The sequence below is a fragment of the Lacerta agilis genome, chromosome 3 (genome assembly GCF_009819535.1).
Source record: "Lacerta agilis isolate rLacAgi1 chromosome 3, rLacAgi1.pri, whole genome shotgun sequence".
In the NCBI taxonomy this organism is placed as follows: Eukaryota; Metazoa; Chordata; class Lepidosauria; order Squamata; family Lacertidae; genus Lacerta; species Lacerta agilis.
The window spans coordinates 101,836,252-101,860,808 of NC_046314.1; the positions used below are offsets into that span (position 1 = coordinate 101,836,252).

The window sequence follows — 24,557 nt, forward strand, 5'->3', positions numbered from 1 at the left end:
CTCCAGTTGGAGAACAGCCTTTAGCAAAGGTGTCATGGGCTTTGAAGACGCTCGAACTCAGGATGAAAGGGAGAAACGTGCTAAGAGGAAGGCACGCTTGGCAAACCCTCACCATGATCAGCTCCCACCTGCAAACCTATGTCCCCACTGTGGAAGGACGTGTGGATCCTTACGGACTCACCGTTAAAACAGTTAAGGCTGTTTTCATGGAAGACAATCTTATTCGGCTACGAGTGATTGCAGAAGAAGAAGAAGAAGAAGAAGAAGAAGAAGGAGGAGGAGGAGGGAGGAGGGTTATATGGACCTTTGGCTGGATCCAGTATTATGTTTTTTATGATCCTGGACCTCTCCTCTCATTTAGTTGGCCCCTTAAACTTTAGATACATTTAATGTTATGGAGCCTGGATAGCTCAGTGAGAGCCAGTGTGGTAGACTCGTAATCTGGGGAACCAGGTTCGTGTCTCCGCTCTTCCACATGCAGCTGCTGGGTGACCTTGGGCTAGTCACACTTCTCTGAAGTCTCTCAGCCCCACTCACCTCACAGAGTGTTTGTTGTCGGGGAGGAAGGGAAAGGAGAATGTGAGCCGCTTTGAGACTCCTTCAGGTAGTGAAAAGCGGGATATCAAATCCAAACTCTTCTTCTTCTTCTTCTTCTTCTTCTTCTTCGAGCGCGGTGCTGGTAACACCAAGGTTGCAGGTTGGATTCCTGTATGGGTCAGTTACATCTTCCTGAATTGCAGGGGGTTGGGCTCCTCAGGGTCCCCCCCAACTCTACAATTCTATGATTCTGTGCTTTAAAATTAGATCTGTACTTCAAGGTATCCTGTTATGTGAAAGCTATGCAGTTTCGAACGACAGAAGCCGATTTTTGTTGCGCTCTTCTCTGCAGGAGCAAAGCGCTGTCTTGAAATTCTCCGAGCAGGTGGGGACCCCTCAGTATGCGGCCGCCAGCAGCTCCTTCACAGCCCACCTTCGGAGCCTGTCTAAGGGTGACTCGCCCGTGGCTTCCCCGTTCCAGAACTATTCCTCTATTCACAGTCAGAGCAGGTCAGCATCGTCCCCCAGCATTCACTCCCGATCACCCTCCATATCCAACATGGCAGCTCTAAGGTAGGCTGATAAGCTTTGGTTGTCGATTTGCAAAGAACTATAACGGGGACCATGCATGCTACAAATCCTGGCTTACTGAAATCTTCTGTGGGTGGTTGCAGCTTCAGACTCCAGCCTTAAAAGGTTGTGGAGGCAGAGCTCCCGTGTGTTGGGATCATATCTTTCATAAGCTGAAATGCATTCGCTGCTCTTCAGCTTCCCCAACAGATTTTAGCCTCTCGGATCTTGTTGGGTCACCAACCTTTCTCTCCCACTGGGGCAAATTAAGAATCTCGGGTGGTATTCGGCTAACTTGGCCATATTCATGCGAAGATTAGCATGAGTGCAATGGAACTTTCCCATGCACACCCTGCACCCTTCCTGAATCTGGTCAGGAGAGTTTGGGGGAATCCCTCGAGCAGATTTAGGGGGCATGTGGGTGGAGGAGAGGTCTGGAGAATCCCATTCTGCTAGCAGCAATCCTTGCGCTAATTGGGACCCTGCCTTAGTGCTGTGTTGAACACAACCCCCATTTTCACTCTTTACTTCCTACATTATGAAACTGTGATAGGGACGTTGCAGTTTTCACATTCCGCATTTTGGAAACGCTGCTGTAGAGGTTCCCTGCCCCCTTGGAACATTAATCGCCTTGTTAATTCTTGGCCATTACCTTAAAAAATATTTCTGTGCTGGCTGTAGCTGTTGGGAGTTGTAATTTGCAAAACATCTGGAGGTTGGTGAAGGCTTAGATTGTATGCTCCTTGGTGTTAGGGGCCTATTGCTTCCTTCTTGCAGTGCTACACGGCCACATTCACACATTCCAATAAAACCTGTTGCCGGTAGTTCTAATTATAGTCCTTAAAGAGGATCCTAAGAGCCTGCTTCTCTTCCCCATCACCCCAAGTGCAAGCTTCAAGCAGTTCCGTACAAACTTAAGGATTGCGTCAGTTTTCCATCCTGGCTGCAGTCTCTTACACTGCGTTGGAAGCCGCTGTGGCTGCCACACAGCTCTTTGGATCCCCTTGTTCAGTGTGGAAAGTGAGGCCAGTATTTTTTATTATTATCTCCATATCATACATGCTGGTGCCTGCTGAAAGATAGCCACTTTCCAGAAGCCCATGAGTTCATAGTTGAAGATCTGAAGTGGAGAATTAAAACGTAGACCTCCTCTTGTCTTGAAGTGTGAGCACCTTGGCTTTCTGGTGGAAAAAAAAGGGGTGTTGGACGTGTAACTCATCACCGGGGGAAATGGTTTTCTTTCCACAGCCGATCTCACTCCCCGGCCTTAGGGGTGCATTCGTTCTCAGGAGTGCAGAGATTCAACTTCTCCAACTATGCACAGTCTCCCAGGAGGCACAGCGCCTGCCATTCTCCAAACAGTGCGATGGACTCGTTCTTTGCCCCAGAAACGGAACTCATTGTTCCAGAGCTTTGCATAGACCATCTATGGACGGAAGCCTTCACTACCACAAGGTTTGGAATAATCCTATCTATTCAGAAAGGGGTCTCAACAGCAGGGGGGCCTGCTTTCTCTTGAGTGGGGTGTTTTATTGTTTATAAAGTTTGGAGAAGAGAATAGCGTTGCAAGTATGTGTCTGAATTGACGTGCCTGTCCGCCGGTTAAAGCAGAGTTAAGAAGCCGAGCGCATTATCCACCCGGAAATGTTAAAAATTAGGAGGTGCCGCTGCCTTGATCCAGTTTTGTGCCTCGTCCCACCCCAATAGCTGCTCTGAAGTAAGAATAAAAACTTGGGGAGATCTGTTCTGCCCCTGCTCCCAGAGGCGGAATGCCTCTCTGTATGTTAGTTGCACGAAAGCACACGTGGGGTGTGTGTGTGTGTGTGCTATTGCCAGGGTCAAGCAAGATTCATAATGGAGGATCCCATGTCATATTTTAAGTTATGTCAATGTTTTATTTATTTATTTATTTACTTTGTACCCTGCTCTAAAGCCAAAAATGTCTCCCAGAGTGGCTTACTGGTACATTAAATCGGAACAAGACATTCCCTACCCACAGGCTTACATTATAATAAACAAACAAACACAATTAATAAGAATACAGCACACAAGGGAAAAGGAACGAGGAGGGAAGAGGAAACTCAAAACTCAGGCATCATACTTATGCCATGATCTACCGCAATAAACCAAAGAAAAAGTTCAGATTGACACAAATCTATCCGCGATAGATGTCAGCCACATTCGCACTCTACATTCAAAGCAGCGTGATATACCATTTTAAGCAGTCGTGGGTTTCCCTAAAGTATTCTAGGAGCTCTGGTTCATTAAGAGTTGTTGGGGGAGACCCCTGTGATGCTACTGTGCTTGACAGGATCTCCTATTGTTTCGTTCTCGGTGCATTCCATTTCTTTCAGTTGTGCTAGAAGAGATAGTTTGCTGTACTAGGAAAGGTTTAGTAAAGCTCATATGGCCCGATTGCAGACGGCAAAACTCTGATTGTGCAAAATGGATTCAGAGATGAACTAAAATGGGGGAGATTTTCCTACGCCTAGGATTGCTCTGTTAGGGAAGCATAAGATAATCTACAGTTTAATTTGTAAACTTGATTTGAGTAAGCCTAATTTTATTCTTCTTTTGATCATTTGAATATTGACAGAGAGAAGAATTCCCAAGCCTCCAAAGTATTTATTACGACTGACCTTTGTGGGCAAAAGTTTTTGTGCTACTTAGTGGAGTCCCAGCTTCAGTTGCGGTAAGTGCATTTCGATATGTGACTTTCTCGAATTGTTTGTCTAAAATACTGGAAACATAACCAAAAGAGAGCTGGACATTATTGCAAATCCCAGTTTTAGCATTCAGAAAGGGGACTCATTCGCATATCATGGTAAATGAGAAATTTCACAGACATATGAGAGGCCCCATCAGTATTGGCATTCCGCTGGCTCGTTTAGGAAAGTATTTCCCTGAACGTGAACTTCTGATCTTAATGCTTTAACTGTTTTTAAACTGTTTTAATTGTCAGCCTTTTAAACTGGCTTGTATGTATTAATTTAGAATGTTTTAACACTCTGATGAAATTGTTATTGTGTATTTTAATTACATAGGAATTGTATAATTGATTTTATAGCATAAACTGGTTAGAAGCATTTCGCCGTACAAGCAGTATGGCAAATAATGAGCCACAGTTAATTGTCTACCATGAACAATTGCTTCTGACTGCTTCTCAGTTTTCATTTCCTATTACTCATCATTTTCATTTCTATGCTGGAGGGCTCTCCAGAGGTGAAGCAGTTCCCCCTAATGATGGTTTGTCTATTCAGACATGCAAAAATCATAGAAAGTACCAGCCGCCATTTTTTATTCTCGTTTACTGTCCAGTTACAAACCATGGCTTGCCATTTTGGATATCGTATCAAAAAGTTTCATTGACCAAGCTTGGGTTGGATGACAAAACCGATTTCCTCTCTAAACCTGGGGCAACAGCATTAATTCATATTTATATACAAAAAGTTGGGACGCGGGTGGCACTGTGGGTTAAACCACAGAGCCTAGGGCTTGCTGATCAGAAGGTTGGCGGTTTGAATCCCCGCGACGGGGTGAGCTCCCGTTGCTCGGTCCCTGCTCCTGCCCACCTAGCAGTTTGAAAGCACATCAAAGTGCGAATAGGTACCGCTCCGGCGGGAAGGTAAACGGCTTTTCCGTGCGCTGCTCTGGTTCGCCAGAAGCGGCTTTGTCATGCTGGCCACATGCCCCGGAAGCTGTACGCCGGCTCCCTCGGCCAGTAAAGTGAGATGGGCGCAGCAACCCCAGAGTCGGACACGACTGGACCTAATGGTCAGGGGTCCCTTTACCTTATATACAAAAAGTTAAGCATTAATAGCCTTCCCAGCTGGCAGCCATGATTTATTTATTTTTAAACCGCAGTGCAAAAATAATACTGGAGAGATTTCTTTTTATAAGGTTTTGCTGTTTTCTCCCCTTTAGCTGTGTAAAGTTTCAACAGAGTAACGACATGTCACAGTTGATCTTCGGCTCTGTCACCAACATCCCGGCAAAGGATGCAGCTCCAGTGGAAGTAAGTATGAGACTGTGAAATGTAGAGTGTGCAGACAGGCTTAATGTGCTCAAATGCCAGCGGATGAATTTACTCTTTTTCTTTTGGCCTTTACAGAGCATTGACACAATGCTAGTTCTGGAAGGCAATGGAAACTTAGTCCTGTACACTGGAGTGGTCCGGGTAAGTGTTCGTTTTATAGTGTTTATCTCATGGAATTTATATGCTACTCAGTTGCAAACCAAGCAAAGACGGAGAAGGTAGCGAGATTTGTTGAGAGGGCCATGAAATTGAGGGCTGCCAGCTGAATAACAGTGCCCCCTCATAATTAAGATCTCATTTATTCTTGTTTTAATTGTGCCAAATCCCGATTCAGCTCATTTTATTGGTTATATATGGTTTTTATCAGTATCTGTAATGTGTCTTTTTGATGCAATGGCCTGTAGGCTATGCAAATAAAGTTTGTTGTTGTTGTAAACAACAAAAAGGGAAGTTTAAACCAAGCAAAGAAACCCCAAAAACCTTTCCTCTAGCTCAGGGTTTCCCGAACAGCTGTTTCTGGACTACAGTTCCCATCATCCCTGACCACTGGTCCTGCTAGCTAGGGATGATGGGAGTTGTAGTAAAAAAAAAACCAGCTGGAGATTCAAGTTTAGGAAACCCTGCTCTAGTTTGAGGGTTGGCAACCTTTTAAAGTCCAAGGACTTTGTTCCCTTCTGTGGGGGGAAGCATCTAGAGACAAAAGCTAGTCATTTATTACTTACAGATGGTTCTAGCATTGCATTCGTTGCTAGGTTTGTCTTTTTAGGGACGCTTTGGACTTTTTAAAAGCTCGCTCTCTTGGAACTCTACTTAGCTTCTTCGTTTCTCGCCCGTTACAAGGTAGGGAAGGTTTTTATACCTGGTTTGCCAGCTCCGTCGCTGACGATGTCCAATCAGATGCCTCGCCCCAGCACCCCTCTGGACAATGCCAACACTCCTTCCAAGCCCTTGAACAAGCACCTCGGACCCTTAGATGAGGTAAGGGACTCTGCTGTTTCCTATGTGGGTGTAGAGATCATCGCTGCCACTATTGCCCTGTTTGTGTTTGGACACAGAATGGGGACTTGTGGGGAGGGCTCTTTGGGGAGAAATGAGGCCCACAAAAGCTGGCCACGTAAGGGTCAGGTGGAAGGCTTTAAATGAAAAGTGTGGTTCTTGGCATTCTGCTCAGACACCACAGGTTGCAGGCACATGGCCCTGGAAGTCCCAATTCTGAATCCTAGTTTTGACCTTCATAGCCCTTTAGAGTGGGCAACAAAGTTAGCTGAAAGCTCACCTTCTCCCACATATACCTGTGTGAACCTTGAGGTGCTTTTCAGTAGCCCAGCTCTGGGTGACTTTGCAAAAGTGAAGGGAGACTTGTAGCATGCAACTAGGAAGAGGACCTGCTCAGTGGTGGCCCCCTGACGGTGGAATGCCCTCCCCAAAGAGACTTGCTTGCTACTTTCTTTATGGTCTTTTCAGTTCTATGAAGACCTTTTTGTTCTCCCAGGTCTTTAAAAATTGCAGTCTTAAGGCAGTGAATGTTAATCCATTGTTTCTGTCTGTTGTGATTTATTTCTGTGTTTGATGTATTTAAATATTGTAAACAAACAAACGAACAAATTGTAAGGAAACTGTAGTCAAAGCTCGATTCATATCTTTCTGAACCTGCTAAGGAAATTTGTTTTGTTTAATCCTGAATCTGGGCTGTTGAGAATAGTGCTAAAATATTTTAATATTTGCCCCCCTTTTAAGCAGGGCGTGTTGTCCCCTGTTCCAGAGCTGAGGGATTCTTCCAAACTTCAAAATTCCTCTTACATTGATGATTGCACTTTTCAGCAACTTTCAACTTTTATTCATTCTGTGAGAGATCCTGTCCAGAACAGAGTGACTCTGGTAAGTGGCGTTCTGTGGATTGAGAGTTAGCTGACCTCAGTCGAGGCACAGTGTGGCACAGTAGCTGAAGGGTTTCCAGCTTGGCTCTGGGAAACGCAATTTCAAATCCTTGCTCATCCATGCGTTAATCTAAAACTTAGTCCCAATGTTCGTGAGCTTTGGCCCCCTCTCCTCTTTTTCACATTCTAGGTTTAACAAATAAATTATCTGGTTCATCATTTGTTCGATCTCCAAACCACAGTTTACTTGCTGATGAGCAGAGAGAGTGAAACCCTGGTGTTAAGGATCTTTCCTCCCCCCCCCTTTTAAATATTCTTCCCTTTGGGGGCCTCTTGCCAAAAGAAAAAGACCATGCTTTTGATTGTCCATGGGTCTCTTGATCATGTTAACCGATCACTTTAGTTTATGAGAATGGCATATGCTAGATAATTCACCTGTTGTTGTTTTTCTCCTCCCAGGAACTCAGCAGCGGCTCCATGGTCAGAATTACCATCCCAGAAATTGCAACTTCAGAATTAGGTATGATATTGAAGAATAATACTTTTTTCGTTCTTGCTTGTGAGCTCTCCTTCCCTCCCCCCTCCCCCCTTTGTCTGACCGGTGATACAGAATCAGCAAATTAAAATCCAAGCTCTGAACCAGTGTAGACTTAACTTGGATAGGACACAGAGCATAATTGCTGGACCCGTTATCACTTCCAGGTCTCTATGCCAAGATTAGGAGAACAGGACCAAGAGAACAGAATTAACCCCATCGTTTCACAGCTGGTTCCTGTAGGCTGGGGCACAAAGCAAGACCTTTTTGGATGTCCATGAGTTCCCATGTTATGAGAGAGGGAGGGAAAACTTTTCTCTATCTGCTTTTCTCCATACCATGCATTATTTTATAAAATTCGATGGTGTCACCCTGGGCCAGTTAAAAGCAAATGGCTTTGAGTAGCTCAATGACCAAGCGGTAATCTGAACCGTTCTTTCTTCACCCCTTTACCCTAAACAGTCAAAAGATGTTTACAGGGCATTAAGAGCATCCTGCCCAGAGAAGTAGCCGTGCAAATGCTCGTCAGGTGGTACAATACCTACAACGCGCCAGGCGGACCAAGTTACTACTCGGAGTGGAACTTATTTGTTACCTGCCTCATGAACATGATGGGCTACAACACGGACAGAGTGGCCTGGACTCGTAATGTAAGCGACTTCCGCAGCGACATCACTTGACTTCTAACCAGCAGCTTAACACTAAGGGGTCACTTGAAGGGTGGGAATTCCACCATGTGCCCTGGAAGTGTTGGGTTACTGCAATGCACACTTTGAAGGTGACTCGGAAACTGCAATTAATCCAGAATGCGGCAGCTAGACTGGTGACTGGGAGCGGCCGCCGAGACCACATAACACCGGTCTTGAAACACCTATGTTATTGTATTTTAATATTTTGTTGGAAGCTGCCCAGAGTGGCTGGGGAAGCCCAGCCAGATGGGCGGGGTATAAATAATAAAATTATTATTATTATTACTACTACATTGGCTTCCAGTATGTTTCCGAGCACAATTCAAAGTGTTGGTGCTGACCTTTAAAGCCCTAAATGGCCTCGGCCCAGTATACTTGAAGGAGCGTCTCCACCCCCATCATTCTGCCTGGACATTGAGGTCCAGCACCGAGGGCCTTCTGGCGGTTCCCTGGCTGCGAGAAGCGAGGTTACAGGGAACCAGGCAGAGGGCCTTCTTGGTGGTGGCGCCTGCCCTGTGGAATGCCCTCCCATCAGATGTCAAGGAAATAAACAACTATCTGACTTTTAGAAGACATCTGAAGGCAGCCCTGTTTAGGGAAGTTTTAATGTTTGATGTTTTATCACATTATTATTATTATTATTATTATTATTATTATTATTATTATTATTCTGCTGGGAGCTGCCCAGAGTGGCTGGGGTATCTATATATATAAAATGCAAGTGTCTCTGCGTCCAGTCCGTGTGTCTCTGGGTTTGCGCTACTGTGCATGTGGCTCAGGGACACAGGGATTGAATGGAGAGACATCGGCCGGGGGCAGTTGAAGCGGGGCGGTTGAAGTGGAACGTCGGCGCTCCAGACGGCTAGGGGAGGCCGAGAGGGGAGGTCATGCTGCCGCTCTCGCTGCTGCACCTTCCCCGCTCGGCTCCACCACCAGCCGGGCTTCCCGCCGCCCACTTGGCCTCCAGGGGACTGCTTTAGCAGGAGGTGGGGGGAGGGGTGGAGAGGCAAGAAGCTGCTGGCCCGCCCCGCCCCCCTGCCAAAGCCTGCTTTAGCGGGACGTCGCGGGGGGTGGGGTGGACATATTCTAGCACCCGTTATTTTTACGGGCTGAAACCACTAGTAAATAATAAATTCTTACTACATTATTATTATTGATCCAAATATATATTTTTAGATGTCCTTTTTACCCTGAGATTTGTAGAGAAACCATCAATCCTTTGCCGATCTTACAGGCAAGTCTAAACTAAATTCTCTCCTCTTAGGCAAAGGTCACAAGACGACCTGGCTGGTAGCCAGATTCTGTGCCCAGATTTGTAGGCACAGATCATCCTCTAGAATAAAATAGCTTACTAGGGAAAAGCTGAAGTCCCTTTTTGGGGCGCCTTAGGATCAATTTTTATGGTAGCCCAAATCTCAGTCGTATGGATGTATGTATATATTTCAATTTTAACTCATAAGCTATTGCTGCAATCTATTCTAATTGTATATTTTATCTTTATGAATGCTGTCACTATTGTGTTATGCAAGCTGGTCTTTGACCGTAATAAATAATAATAATAATAATAATAATAATAATAATAATAATTATTATTATTATTATTATTATTATTATTATTATACCTTGTGGTGTAGTGGTTAAGAGTGGTAGACTCGTAATCTGGTGAACCGGGTTCGCTTCTCCACTCCTCCACATGCAGCTGCTGGGTGACCTTGGGCTAGTCACACTTCTCTGAAGTCTCTCAGCCCCACTCACCTCACAGAGTGTTTGTTGTGGGGGAGGAAGGGAAAGGAGAATGTTAGCCGCTTTGAGACTCCTTTGGGTCAACAACAACAACAACAATTTATTATTTGTACCCCGCCCTTCTGGCTGGGTCTCCCCAGCCACTCTGGGCGGCTTCCAACAAATATTAAAATACATTAAAATATCACAGATTAAAAACTTCAGGTATTTTCTGAATGTCAGGTAGTTGTTTATCTCCTTGAACTCTGATGGGAGGGCGTTCCACAGGGTGGGCGCCACTACCAAGAAGGCCCTCTGCTGGTTCCCTCTAGCTTTGCTTCTCGCAGCCAGGGAACCGCCAGAAGGCCCTTGGCGCTGGACCTCAGTGTCCGGGCTGAATGATGGGGGTGGAGACGCTCCTTCAGCTATACAGGACCGAGGCTGTTTCTGCTAGTAACAAGGTATTGCTGAGATAATGTATCCTGTCCCTTCCCTGCACTTAGAATTAAACTATATATACACACAGAATCTTGCAAGCACTAGCAACAGCATGGTTCCCTTGATTTTGGGTGCTCACACATCTTACTAGTTATTGCTTGGCTCTGTATAATAGTTCAGTATAGATCTTAGAGCAGGGACAGCTAACCTCCAGGTTGTCTGGGGCTGGTGAGAGTTTTAGTCCAAATCAGGGGCAGGGTTTCAGGTGGTGGAGGCTAATGCAAAGAAATAATCACAATTGTACGTGGAACTGTTGCACGATCAGCTTTGCTTCTTCCGACAGAACAATATCTGTAATGTATGAAAATTGAAATTCAGTGCCCAGTGTGATGATTTATTTATCTGTTTATTTCAGCTTGATTTCGAAGGCTCTCTTTCTCCAGTCATTGCTCCCAAGAAAGCCCGGCCTTCAGAGACAGGATCAGATGAAGTAAGGGAATAATTTATCATTTTACTTAATAGTTCCTGACCAGCTGGAGGATTTTTGTGCATTCCTCTGATTCGGGAGGTGCTGTTCCCTAGACTTGTATGGCGCTTAGCTAAAAACACACACACACATTTGCATGAGCTTGCTTGGTGTTATGTGAGCATCAGGTGTGCTCTTTTGACTTACAGCAGGGGTAGGAATTGTAGTCCAACAGGTGAGAGTTTGCACTTCAGCCACAACCTGGTGTTTTGGGCTGAAGGCTGACTCCACAGGTCTGCATATCACTTGACGAACTGTGATGATTAGCAGCTCGACATAAAAAGCTCCCAGAGGGATAGCTGCAAGTAAAACCATGGAGAGTGCAGGGTAATATTTAAAAGACTAGTAAATGTACTATGGCAAAATATTTTGTGGACTAAAGCCCACTTCATCAGATTTGGAGTTTGGTTTTGGTACAACGTAGCTCAGATTGTTTATGGTATCATTGGAAAAAGTATTGTGTTTGGGGTCAATAGGTGTAGGCTGATAACCAAAGCTTTGTCTGCTCTCTGACATCTATTTGACACATGCAAATGATCACCATCAGTGCGTGTTTCAGAAGCTGACCAGGCAACATTTCTTCCTGATCTCGCAATATGAAAGACATTGTTGTGGGTGCCAGTTTCTGAACTGTGCTAGAGAATGTCCTTAAATGCTAATGAGCAAGCAAACAATGTCTTGACAAAATAGGCTCCAAAATAGACCACACCAGCGAGAGAAAGATCCTGTTGCAATAGGTACATTCATATTAGCTCCTGCTAATATGTGTGGTGTAGTGGTTAAGAGCGGTAGACTCATAATCTGGTGAACCAGGTTTGCGTCTCTGCTCCTCCACATGCAGCTGCTGGGTGACCTTGGGCTAGTCACACTTCTCTGAAGTCTCTCAGCCCCACTCACCTCACAGAGTGTTTGTTGTGAGGGAGGAAGGGAAAGGAGAATGTTAGCCACTTTGAGACTCCTTTGGGTAGTGATATAGCAGGATATCAAATCCAAACTCCTCCTCCTCCTCCTCCTCCTCCTCCTCCTCCTCTTCTTCTTCTTCTTCTAATAAAACATTATGCAACAGTTGTCTTTCACAGGCCACAGGACTGTGTTTCTTAAAACCAACAGCATGTTAATAAGCATCTTTTTAAAAACAAGCTTGAAAACTGTAAATGCTGCCTATAAGATCGCATTGGTGATCTCGTTGTCTTTGGTGTTTTTAACTCCCTGCTTTTCATCCTTCTTTCCTTTTAAAAAATGCAAAACACCCCCTCCACTATATAAATTAAAACAATTCAGTGTGCCGGATTGTCTCATATGTCCTTTTTCTCCTTCCCTTCCCTTTTCTTTAATCCAGGACTGGGAATATCTGCTAAATTCTGACTATCATAAAAACGTTGAGTCTCACCCTTTGGCCAAAGCTCTACGGCTGGATCCACTGGAAGTGAAATCTCCCAGGGACAGCCTCTCGCCCAACCACTGCTTGGATTCCACCACTCTTCTCTTCCCCCACATCCCAGCTATTTTCTGTGTGCTGCACTTGATCTACGAGGAGCTCAAGCTGAATTGCTTGATGGGCGAAGGGATTCGTTCCCTTGTTGTCCTTCTGGTTCAGCTGGCAAGGTATGTCCTTGTGGGTGTGAACTCTGGCCGGTGGTGTTTCCTGGCAGCAGGTCAGAGGATTTGGAGTAGGGACTTAAAGCACATACAATCTTTTTTATTTTTTTACAAATTTAAGTAAATGGAGTGAACAGGTGTTTAGAGAATAGTATAGCGAAAAGGCAAGTAAGAGGTGACACTTGTTAGAGATTTCAAATTGCCTACGTGCAGAAATTCAGCTGTCTATCTTCAAGCAATTACCAGTTGGCAGAAAGCCCAGATCTGTTCTCTCTCTAGACCCTTAGCAACGACCTGTGATTGGTCAATGAGTTCCTAAAGAGTGAGCTCTGTGTGAGAGCTTGTGTGTTAGTGTTAGGTTGGTGCAGGTGTTAGTGTGGAGAAAGTGGTCAGTGTAGGTTGATGAGAGAGAGAGAGAGACAGAGAGGAAAGATTTTATGTTTTGTTTCTTTTATTTTGTAAAGTCTGTACATAGTAACTTATGGATACTAGTTGCTTCAATAAATACTGTATATAGTTATCCAAGTGAGTTGCTGAGTTCCTGCGTTGTGCTGTCCAGTTAATTACACAACGGCCAGAAGCTTCCAGAAAAGTCTGTGGTTAACTCTGCTGTGTCCAGGAATACGTTATACTCCTGACACTAAATCTTAAGAGTTTATAACTTTATGGACTTGTTTATTATTTCCCCCTTTTAGGGACTTGAAACTGGAAGCTTATCTTGATTATTACTACAGAGACTATCCAGTGCTTGTAAAGACTTCCAGCCAAGCCTGCATAATTGACCCAGGTGCGTTTCTGGAGAATAGCTTGGTTTGCTTTGGAGAAGGACATTCGTATTAGTAACTGTGTCACTAATCTACTGTGTGGTTAGAAGCCATGCTGCCAGACTCTGACTGTGGAGCTGTTACTAAAGTGCAGTCCTAGATATTTTTTAGCTTTCTCCACATGCTGTATACCAGGCATGTCCAACAGGTAGATTGTGATCTACCGGTAGATCACTGGTCGTCTGTGGTAGATCACTGGCTCCCCCCCCCCCCATAGAAGCTCAACAACTTTGGCTCCCTTAAGAAAGCTCAATTTTTTGCCCTGCACCCCCCCCCCCCAAATGGGGCTTTCCTTCTCCCTAAAAAAGCTTTGATCTGAATGCCTAAAAAACGGGCCTTTCTCCTCCCCAAAAAAGCTCAAGAACTTTGACCTGAACCCCCAAAAAGGGGGTAGATCACTGCCAGTTTTTAACTCTGTAAGTAGATCGCAGTCTCTTGGGAGTTAGCCACCCCTGCTGTGTACAATCAAGTAATAGCATTTATTTTAATGAATCCCAAAACTGCTAATGGTTCATGGTCCCTATAGCCTCTTACCGTCCTCCGCCTTCTCCAACTGGGTGCTCTTCAGGATACTTTGGATGACAGCTCCCATCAGCCTTAGCCAGCATGACTGATGGGAATTGTAGTCCGAACCATCTAGAGAGCACCGGGCTGACCTACGCTGCTATATAGCAATCACGATTAACTGTGATACTAAATTCTATGCATTAGATTTATTTCAAACAACTTGCACTTATTAGGGTTTTGTGTGTGTGTATATATTTAGTGGTACCTGGGGTTAAGAACTTTATTCGTTCTGGAGGTCCGTTCTTAACCTGAAACTGTTCTTAACCTGAAGCACCACTTTAGCTAATGGGGCCTCCCGCTGCCGCTGCGCCGCCAGAGCACGATTTCTGTTCTTATCCTGAAGCAAAGTTCTAAACCTGAAGCGTTATTTCTGGGTTAGCAGAGTTTGTAACCTGAAGCGTATGTAACCTGAAGTGTATGTAACCTGAGGTACCACTCTGTGTGTGTGTGTGTGTGTGTGTGTGTGTGTGTGTGTGTATATATATATATATGCTGTTCTTTGTGGCTGAGAAGAAGTCTTCTTAACAAATGCACATTTTTGGAAACCAAAGGCAGCGTCAGTGGGTGCTGTTTGTGAAGCACTTAATTCTGCCCCCAGAAAATAAAATACATATTTACCGTAGACACGAAAGTTCCCGCAATGTTGTTATGTAAATCCAAATTCTCCAGGCAGTGAGAAGTATCAAATGTGCTCAGGACTTAACTTGGGTTTGGTTTCCTTTGGCCCGAGGTTGCTGGTGTTTTAGTTTGCAAATATGCAGGCTGGAACATAGCTCAGGGATGGGGAACTTGTGACCCTCCAGATGTTATTATTGTACCCCAACTCCCATCAACCCCAGGCAGCCTAGCCAGTGGTCAGAGATACTTGGCACCATAATTCATGTACGGGGAACATGGTGAGTTTTGGACGCTTTAGACTACAGCTCCCTCAATTATTAGCCTTGCTGTCTGGAACTGCTAGGAGTTGAAATAGAACATCTGGAAGGCACTGGTCCCCCATCTCAGCTACATCTTGAGGGCAGGGGACCCCAAGTTTCCCAACTCTGGCAAAGGAGGTTGTTAGCTCTATATGAATGGTCTCTAGCTGGTCTGATAGCATTAATCCTATACGGGTGGCGCTGTGGTCTAGACCACTGAGCTTCTTGGGCTCGCCAATCATAAGGTCGGCGGTTTGAATCCCTGTGACTGAGTGAGCTCCTGTTGCTCTGTCCCAGCTCCTGCCAACCCAGCAGTTCGAAAGCATGCCAGTGCAAGTAGATAAATAGGTACCGCTGTGGCGGGAAGGTTAAACGGCATTTCCGTGCACTCTGGTTTCCGTCACGGTGTCCCGTTGCGCCAGAAGCGGTTTAGTCATGCTGGCCACGTGTCTGTTTGTGGACAAACGCTGGCTCCGTCGGCCTGAAAGCGAGATGAGCGCTGCAACCCTTTAGTCGTCTTTGACTGGACTTAACTTCTTTACCTTCTTCTTTTTTAGAACCACCTCCGTATTACTAAAATGGCACACCTGACCCGATACTTTGTATGATTCAGCCCAAACAGGTTTCATGCTTCACCCTTCCTTTTTTTCGGCTGAGCCTCCGAGCATCTTCCAGTGGCTGAGTTCCTGCTTGAAGGGAGACAGTGTGCCGCCCTACCCTTACTTGCCTGGAATCTGCGAAAGGAGCAAGCTAGTGGTGCTGGTATGTGCAGCCAATCGGCACTGCAAATAGGTGTCGGCACGCTCCGCTGCATGTTGTCGTTGTCGTTTATTAAATTTCTATACCACCCTATACCCGTAGGTCTAAGGACGGTTCACAACACAAGGTTACAATATAAAGGCAAAAAATGAATAACAAAAACAATTAAAACAATTAACGATACTAATGTGTACAAACTAATTAAAAAAACCACACTTCCTAACAAAAGCCCCTAGCCAACCCCCCACATCCTACAAATGCAAAAATCAAAATTAACATATAGCATTTAAAAACAATATAAAGCCCCTAGCCAACCCCCCACATCCTACAAATGCAAAAATCAAAATTAATATATAGCATTTAAAAACAATATAAAGCCTCTAGCCAACCCCCCACATCCTACAAATGTAAAAATCAAAATTAATATATAGCATTTAAAAACAATATAAAGCCCCTAGCCAACCCCCCACATCCTACAAATGCAAAAATCAAAATTAACATATAGCATTTAAAAACAATATAAAGCCCCTAGCCAACCCCCCACATCCTACAAATGCAAAAATCAAAATTAACATATAGCATTTAAAAACAATATAAAGCCCCTAGCCAACCCCCCACATCCTACAAATGCAAAAATCAAAATTAACATATAGCATTTAAAAACAATATAAAGCCCCTAGCCAACCCCCCACATCCTACAAATGCAAAAATCAAAATTAATATATAGCATTTAAAAACAATATAAAGCCTCTAGCCAACCCCCCACATCCTACAAATGCAGAAATCAAAATTAATATATAGCATTTAAAAACAATATAAAGCCTCTAGCCAACCCCCCACATCCTACAAATGCAAAAATCAAAATTAACATATAGCATTTAAAAACAATATAATGCAACAGCTTTAAAGAAATCTAACAGTAGTGGCCTTTAGCTAGTACAGGGGTCAGCAAACTTTTTCAGCAGGGGGCCATTCCACTGTCCCTCAGACCATGTGGGGGCCCCCGGATTATATTTTGAAAAAAAAAAATAATTAACGAATTCCTATACCCCACAAATAGCCCAGAGATGCATTTTAAATGAGAGGACACATTCTTCTCATGTGAAAACACGCTGATTCCCGGACCGTCCGCAGGCCAGATTTAGAAGGCGATTGGGCCAGATCCATCCCCCGGGCCTCAGTTTGCCTACCCATGAGCTAGTACTTATATTAGAATACAGGTCTCCCTGCAGAGAATTACATTACCTATACACAATTCTGTACAGTTTGTATACTGAAGGCAACAACGAGCTGCACTCCTAGCATTTCACATTCTTAGCAAAACCATTGACTTTTTCAGCACAAAATCTTTACAGCAACTTATAACTTCACTCTTCATCTTACGTTGCTCATCCCCTTACTCTAAATCAAGGGTGAGGGGTCCCTTTTATCCTGGGGGTCACATTCTTTGATGGGCAGCTGGGTAGGCAGGATGCAAGACAATAGTGAGGGGAGCCAGAGGGGGAAATTGCCCAGCGCAGTGGATGTGACTCTTAGGTTTGTACAAGATGAATCTACTGGATCTTTTGTAAAAGCAAATTTCTTTCTCCTGAGCAGAGTGTTGTGCTGTACATCCTCGGCGATGAAAAAGCGGTTTCAAATGAGGCGTCCAACTATTTGTCCAGGATAACTACAGGTAATGCGGTTTTTTTTTTAGGCTCTCCAAATGCCCTTAGGGATGTCCGTTTTGTTTTGCTTGCTTTATTTGCATCATTTGTATCCCCGCACCTTCAACGTAGGTTTCTTAAGTTCCCAGTTGACTTACAGAGCTGTAAGAAACAAAAAGTGCAATTTACTACTACAGTGGTACCCCCCGTGTTACGCACGCGATCCATTCCGGATTGCGCTACGTAACACGGGCATGCGTAATGCGAACGCCCCTGCCCAAAGAAAAAACCCAGAAGTAGCGTGATTTGAGCGCTTCTGCGCATGCGCAAAGTGCGCAGAAGCGTTCTGCGCATCTGGGGGTTATGCGCGAGTTGCGCACGCTCAGGAAACACTTCCGGGTTGCGGGCGTTCTTAACTCGAACGTCCGCAACCCAGGGTTCCACTGTAATAATAATAATAATAATAATAATAATAATGAAATTGTACAAATTAAGAGCAGCAAACTAAAGCACTGACAGCTCCCTCAAGCAGAGAGTCAAACCAAACCATTCATAAGCTGCTTACTTTAGCAGTTCTTAAAAGCCCACGGAAACAGGCGTGGTTTTGCCTGGTGCTGAAATGACAGCAACACGTTCTCCACGTGGCCCTCCTGGGAGAGGGCATTCCAAAGGAGGGGAGCCACCGCAGAAACGTCTTCCTACCCTGTTTTCTCGCTGCTTGTTTTAATCTTCTCAAGCAAAGGTAAGAGTGGTGCATCTTCGTTCTCTCTCCTTTCTTTCTCTTAGGGCAGCGAAAGCAGCAAACTGAGCAAGAAGAACCTCGGTATGTTAATTAGTGAATGGCGTAAAGTTCCACTTGGGAGCTATCGTATCTTTTACGTGTATAACACACCTCCTATTTTGGGGGGACTCAAAATTAAGAAAATGGGGGTGGGGGAGATTGCCCAGAGTTGTTGAGCTTTTCTTAAGGGGGTGTGGAATGCCTAAAAACGCTCACCAGAATACCTATCGCTCACCCCAGTTTTAAAGAATTATTTAAACGTTTAAAAAACCTCCTCTTATACATGGAAAAGTACAGCTTTTTGGTGCTTGCCCTTGCTAGTTGTCTCCTCCCTGAGCAATATGAGAGCTACTCTCTTGGTTTGTGGGTTCTGCTGAATTCCTGCCCTTGGGAAAGTCTTATTTTCCCCCAAAGGACCTCTAAACTATTGATCTAACCCCCGCCTCTTTCCTTGGCTCTTTATTTCCTGAATTGCCTTAGTTTTTCAGGGAATTTCCCCCTAAGAGCCAGATGGAAGGAGGGGGAGATAAGAGGCCTGGGCCACACCAGCGAGAGAAAGACCCTGTTGCAGTAGGTGCATTCTGATCTGCCCTGGCCCTGCTCCTGCCGCTTGCTTCCTTTCAAGGCAGTAGTGGTGCCAAGGCTCAAAACCTGTCTGGAAACTGTGGCCACTCACTGTGGAACAAAGTAGGGACTCAGAGGAGCAGGAGTATTCTGGTAGTGAGTGGGGCCGGAGGCAAAAGTGGCTAGGGCAATGGACAGAGGCGCCAAGTTCTGCCCAACATTGGTGGGGGGGAGGCCTTCACACGTGTCAGGAGGAGGCTACGAGGCCTGCCATGAACCGCTGCTGCTGCTGCAGCGAGGCCTGGCAAGGCCCAGCCCCTCAAGATTGAGGAGGCTCAGTCCCATTCCAGTATACTTTCTTAGGGTGTGTGTGTGTGTGCGCTTAGGTGTCCTCATCCCCGTAGAGCTGGCACCTATGGCAATGGATGTGACACTCACACCCACACCCCTCTCTGTCCAGGCAAGCAAGATGCACTGTCACAGTTCAAGGATACATTCCAGCCAGGCAGAAGGACATGGAGTGGGGCTGGTGAGGTTGGGGTGGCCTAGGGAGAATCCTCAGGGACAGGTGGAGAGGCACGGAAGCCCCTTTTTGGCTCATGGGCTCCAGGTCTTTCTGCAAGAGCAACGGCAGCGTGTTACATTCCTCTTGCTTTTCCCATTGTTGCGCAGATGCAGTTTTAGGCACAGCACATCTGCCTCCAGTCTTGCGGAAAAGCTGGTTGTCTGGATGACGAATGTAGGTAAGGAAATCTTTACGCCAGGAATTTATTTATTTTATTTATTTAAAGTATTTATAAATCCGCCCATCACCTGGAGGTCCGAGGGTGGACAAATACATACACTCCAAACCAAAATTTAAGCACTAAAAATACAACTTAACGTTTGGGTTTGTGGGCGTTCTGCGTGCATATAAATAAAGGCTAGCAACTTCATTTTTAAATGAATCTAGAGACACGTGCCTGTTTTTTGTTTTTTTTTCCAGAGCGGAAAGCAGTCTGAAAGTGGGGCCGCTGCTTGTGTTATGCACACATACTGCTGTTGTCTCTGGCCAGAGATTTTTCATAGGTTTTTATCATTTCAAAAACCTGGAAAGTGTTTACGGCCAGATGTAACAGTGAGGCAAAAGGAATACGAATGTGCACCATGGGAAGCAGTGTTTCACTTAAGAGAACCTTTAACTCTCTTAAAAACCTTTGTTTGTCTTCATCCTGAAGGATTCTAATGCCATGTGCCTGTACCTACTGTGTGTAGGGGGCAGGGATCACTGGCCTGCTAAGGCCATTTTGGGGAAGCCACTCTCGCCCTATGGGTTGATACTAGATGGGTATCATAAGAACATTCAGGAATCTAAAGTGAGTGTCCACTCGTTCCTTTGCTGGAGCAAGGCAAGTTGTACTCCCTCCCGCCCATCAACTTCTCAAGGAGGTATAACTGGCTCGCAGTCCATGGAAACCGCTTCTCCCTCTCAGCACTGCTCTTGATCCTTCCCAAACCCTACTGTTGGAAAGCTGTTTCAGAGACTTAAGGAATAGCATGTGACTGCTTGCAAAGCACTTTCCAACAGCCCCCCATGCTGCATTTTGAAGTCCGTGGGGGTTTTCCCGAGGCTGCGCCTAGCCTGGGCGCTCACCCCCGAAGCTCTAGCAGCCAGAACCGTGTCATCTTTTGCAGAGATGACATGGAGCGCCCCGCCATTCCTCCGCAGCAGACCGGAAGTTTTGAAGTCCTGACAATTGGGTCTTCAAAGCACAGTATCACCTGCTTTACTGATTGGTGTCAGGTGATTGAAAGGTGGGCACCCACCTGTCAGATTTGATTCACCAGGGCCAAGGGAGCTAAATATCTGGCTTGCTAGACAGAAAATGTTTCCTCACCCCTGTTTGCAACTCTGCTTTTGTGCCTACAGGCAGTAATGTGTATATTTGGACATAAGATGGGTTTGTAGAAATTAGCATGCAAAGTAACCCCAAGGTTTGTTTCCTTTATGATATTAGGATTCACATTAAGAGATCTGGAGTCTTTGCCATTTGGAGTTGCTCTTCCTATCAGAGATGCGATATATCACTGCCGACAGCAGCCCGCCTCTGACTGGCCGGAAGCAGTCTGCCTTCTGATTGGCCGCCAGGATCTTTCCAAACAGGCGTGCGAGGGGAACTTGCCAAAGTGTAAAGCTGTAAGTACCATAACAGAAGGCAGAGAAGTATCTTCCAGAGAAAAGTTGGGAAGATTCCTTAAAATCGTTTCTGAGATTTAATGCCTGTGCTTGGCTTTCCATTTGTTTATATTAAAGTGAAAGAGTATTTCTAGTTTTACCAAGAATGCCTTTTTATGGAAAAGGGGAGAAATTCAAATGTTTGGATATGCATCTTCCATGCATTTGTCTAATCCCCTTTTAAAGCCTTCCAAGTTGGTAGTCTTCACTATGTCTTGTGATAGAAAATTCCATAGGTTAACTATGCTCTGTGTGATGAAGTGTTTCTTCTTACCTATCTCGAATCTCCTACCATTCATCTTCATTGGCTGGCCCCGGGTTTTAGTATTTTGAGAAGGAGAGGAATGCTTTCCTCTGTGATCCTTCTCCACACTGCATAATCTTATGTACATCTGTTATGTTTTTTGCCTACAGTACTCATTTTTTTCTTAAATATATAGCCTCAAACATTCCAACCTTTCCCCACTGAAAGTACAATTTCTCTCTCTTCAAAAGTCCGACACCCAGGTGCTCTCCTCCGAAATGCCCTCAACAGCAGAGTCAGAAGAGGAGGACGACGGAATGAATGATATGAACCAGGAAGTGATGTCACTAATATGGAGCGAAGACCTGAGAGTGCAAGAGGTGCGCAGACTTCTGCAGAGTGCTCACCCTGTCCGTGTCAATGTAGTTCAGATGCCAGAAGTCAGTGACCACGAATATATAGAAGAAAAAGAAAACCGGTAAATTGTTGGCTTTCCTAGAAGCTTGTTTGTCGGAGTGTCATATTGTGTCACTGCAGAGATCCCCACGTTTGCCCAAGTCAGGCTTCCTAGCAGTGCTTCCAGGCACGGGAAGGTCCTAAGCATGCTGGGATCAGCAATGGGATTGGGCAGTCGGGAAGCTCAGTAGAAAGTTTCCTTACGGAAATGCTTTTTTCTTTTGCAACTTTGAGATTGGGTGCACTTTCAGACTGTCTCTGTTTTTGAGTGGGATTAATGGAATCATAGAATTGTAGAATTTGAAGGCACCCAAAAGGTCATCTAGTCCCGACCTCCTGCAATGCAGGTCTCACAGGGCAAGTTCAGGATGCAAAACTTGTTGTTTGGGAGCTCTGGTGCAGCAAACCCACAGATTGCCAAAGACTGGACTTTCTGCAGTAAGGAAAGTGACAGGGAAATACATTGTATAGCATTTGCCCTGATGCAACATCATCTAACCTACCCACAAACAAATCGTAAGGAACATGCATTCAATCAGGGGCGTACCCAGGATCAAAACTGGGGGGGGGGGGCAAGCCATGGTCGTTCAGGTTGTGACATTTCAGCACGGAAAAGGCGAATGAAACCAAAATTTTAAGAAAATTATATATAATTATAGCAGTGCTTTATTACGGTAGTTATTACAATTATTTGCTTGAATTTTATTTTTATTTTTATTCTAGTTACATGTCTTATACTAATATCAATTTTCTTGGGTTCGAAGAAAACCTGTTCAAAACTTTCGTTTCAATCCAGTCCTGATTTTCCTTGAAGAATTTTCGATGGACGCTCATCAAACACAACCCAGTCAGTCTGTCCTCTCCCATTGTACTTCTGAGCCAGGTCTTTACCCTTCGAAGGGTACTGAAAGATCGTTCAACAGTAGCCGTGGTGGACGGGAAAGCACTTAAAATACTGATCAACTAGTGGTGGGCGGCTCAGTTTATATAGTGACGCGGAACTCACTAGACCCCTCTAGAAGATTCCCTCTTCTCTCTGCTAGAGCCCACTAGAGACCTCTCCCTCCCTTGAATCCCACTGGCTGGCTGACACAGATTCCTTTACCAGTCGCTAGGTGGCTCTAGATACTTCTCTGTTTTTACACCATTTCAGTGTGGTAAACAACTGATAATTCGCCATCGCCCTACCTAATTTTGTTTCGTTTCATCACTTTATAACCTTTTTTTTTTTTTTGCTTCGGGGGGGGGGGCAGCTGGCCCCACCCCACCCCTCGCTGGGTACGCCCATGCATTCAATAGCAAATGTCATCTCCCTGCAAACAAATTGGGATGAACCTTCAGTAAACATGGTTGTCTGGAAGCACCTTTGATGTCTCTGTTTTAGCGCAATGGTAGCTCTGCCACTTGACATGCCAAATCCTCTGCAGACCTGTCAATCTGGAAGAGCTCTTGGCACAGGCAATAGCTGTGGAAGCCTCCCCAGGCATAATCAAAACATAAAGATCACAGCTGGTTTGTTTGGAGGGTTCTCTCTTGTCTTCCAAAAGAGAGGATGGGAAAAGAAACAGGGTCCATCTTGAGCCTAAGACCACAGACAAAGAAGCCTAGCCTGGAAGAAAAAAGCAGGGTAGACTATATTTAATATCTCACTGGATGACTTAAACTGATGACTTGCATATGAGTGACTGGGCCATTGCAGACCAGCCACCACAGACAAGAAGAAGAAGAAGAAGAAGAAGAAGAAGAAGAAGAAGAGGAGGAGTTTGGATTTGATATCCCGCTTTATCACTACCCGAAGGAGTCTCAAAGCGGCTAACATTCTCCTTTCCCTTCCTCCCCCACAACAAACACTCCGTGAGGTGAGTGGGGATGAGAGACTTCAAAGAAGTGTGACTAGCCCAAGGTCACCCAGCAGCTGCATGTGGAGGAGTGGAGACACGAACCCGGTTCCCCAGATTACGAGTCTACCGCTATTAACCACTACACCACACTGGCTCTCCTTGCATCACTTCAAACTCTTCTTTTTCAGTAGACTCCATTCACACAATCTGCTGCCCGCCATAAAATATTCACGAACAGAGTATGGAGAAATCAAAATTAATGTGTTCATCTGTCACCCAGTCCACAGATTCACACGTTTCCTATCTGCTTTGCATATTTCACATTGGTGGAATGTTTGATGCAGTGCTTTTTTTTTCTTTAAAAAAATGTTTAGGGGTACTCTCATTTTCCTACTCAAATTGAAATACTGCCCCTCAATGAAGCCGAACTTAGATTCACAAAATGTTTAGGGGTATGCGTACCCCTGCATCCCCCCAGGAAAAAAGCACTAGATGTATTCGGAACACTAACAGAAATGCTTTCTTTATTTGTATTTTATATTCTTACAGCTTTTTATTGCCCGCTTCAAAGTTGATTGTAACATAATTTAGTTAACTGGTTGGTATAAGCGTGTGTGTGTGTGTGTTTTTAAAAAGGAATAATATTGTTTGTTGCATTCTTTTCTGTGTTTGATTTTCACCAAAGGCTACTACAGTTGTGTCAGCGGACGATGGCTCTGCCTTTGGGAAGAGGAATGTTCACTCTGTTCTCTTACCATCCAGTTCCAACAGAACCGTTGCCTATTCCCAAATTAAACCTGACAGGTGTGTTCCTGCAATATTTAGCATGATAACCTGATTTACCTGCGTGCGCGCACACAGAGATAGCACTGCCTGCTCTACAATGCTACCGTTGTCGCATTAAATCCATGAAACTCCTCTGGATTAGCCAGTGGGGGAATCTGAAGGAGGGAAGGAAATTTAGGGATAATTTGAGTCACAACAGGAACAAAAATTAGTAGCTCTTATAGCAAGTTTGTTCCTCGAAGGAGGGTTGTATCTGCTAGCTGTGCTGGCTATGCTCTGCCTCCATGGCCAGAAGCAGCAATTGAACCAGGCCACTGTCATAATAATAAAGAATAATAATAATTTTATTATTTATACCCCACCCATGTGGCTGGCTTACAGCATATATAAAACACAAGTCAGTTTGATGTTTGCTGATAACTATAGTT

General features: G+C 44.9%; 1 protein-coding gene across 1 annotated transcript in view; it reads left to right on the top strand.

Moving 5' to 3' along the window:
* ANAPC1 (anaphase promoting complex subunit 1) overlaps positions 1–24,557 on the top strand; it is a 57,736-nt gene that overhangs the window by 10,711 nt on the left and 22,468 nt on the right. The window contains exons 9-27 of the mRNA XM_033144980.1: positions 890–1,110; positions 2,356–2,562; positions 3,704–3,799; positions 5,032–5,122; positions 5,219–5,284; positions 5,984–6,121; positions 6,881–7,021; positions 7,480–7,540; positions 8,018–8,205; positions 10,820–10,894; positions 12,270–12,535; positions 13,225–13,316; positions 15,451–15,599; positions 17,193–17,271; positions 18,029–18,065; positions 19,260–19,330; positions 20,585–20,763; positions 21,298–21,524; positions 24,029–24,147. Coding sequence (XP_033000871.1) covers positions 890–1,110; positions 2,356–2,562; positions 3,704–3,799; positions 5,032–5,122; positions 5,219–5,284; positions 5,984–6,121; positions 6,881–7,021; positions 7,480–7,540; positions 8,018–8,205; positions 10,820–10,894; positions 12,270–12,535; positions 13,225–13,316; positions 15,451–15,599; positions 17,193–17,271; positions 18,029–18,065; positions 19,260–19,330; positions 20,585–20,763; positions 21,298–21,524; positions 24,029–24,147 — 2,503 coding nt within the window. The remainder of the gene's footprint in view (positions 1–889; positions 1,111–2,355; positions 2,563–3,703; positions 3,800–5,031; positions 5,123–5,218; positions 5,285–5,983; positions 6,122–6,880; positions 7,022–7,479; positions 7,541–8,017; positions 8,206–10,819; positions 10,895–12,269; positions 12,536–13,224; positions 13,317–15,450; positions 15,600–17,192; positions 17,272–18,028; positions 18,066–19,259; positions 19,331–20,584; positions 20,764–21,297; positions 21,525–24,028; positions 24,148–24,557) is intronic.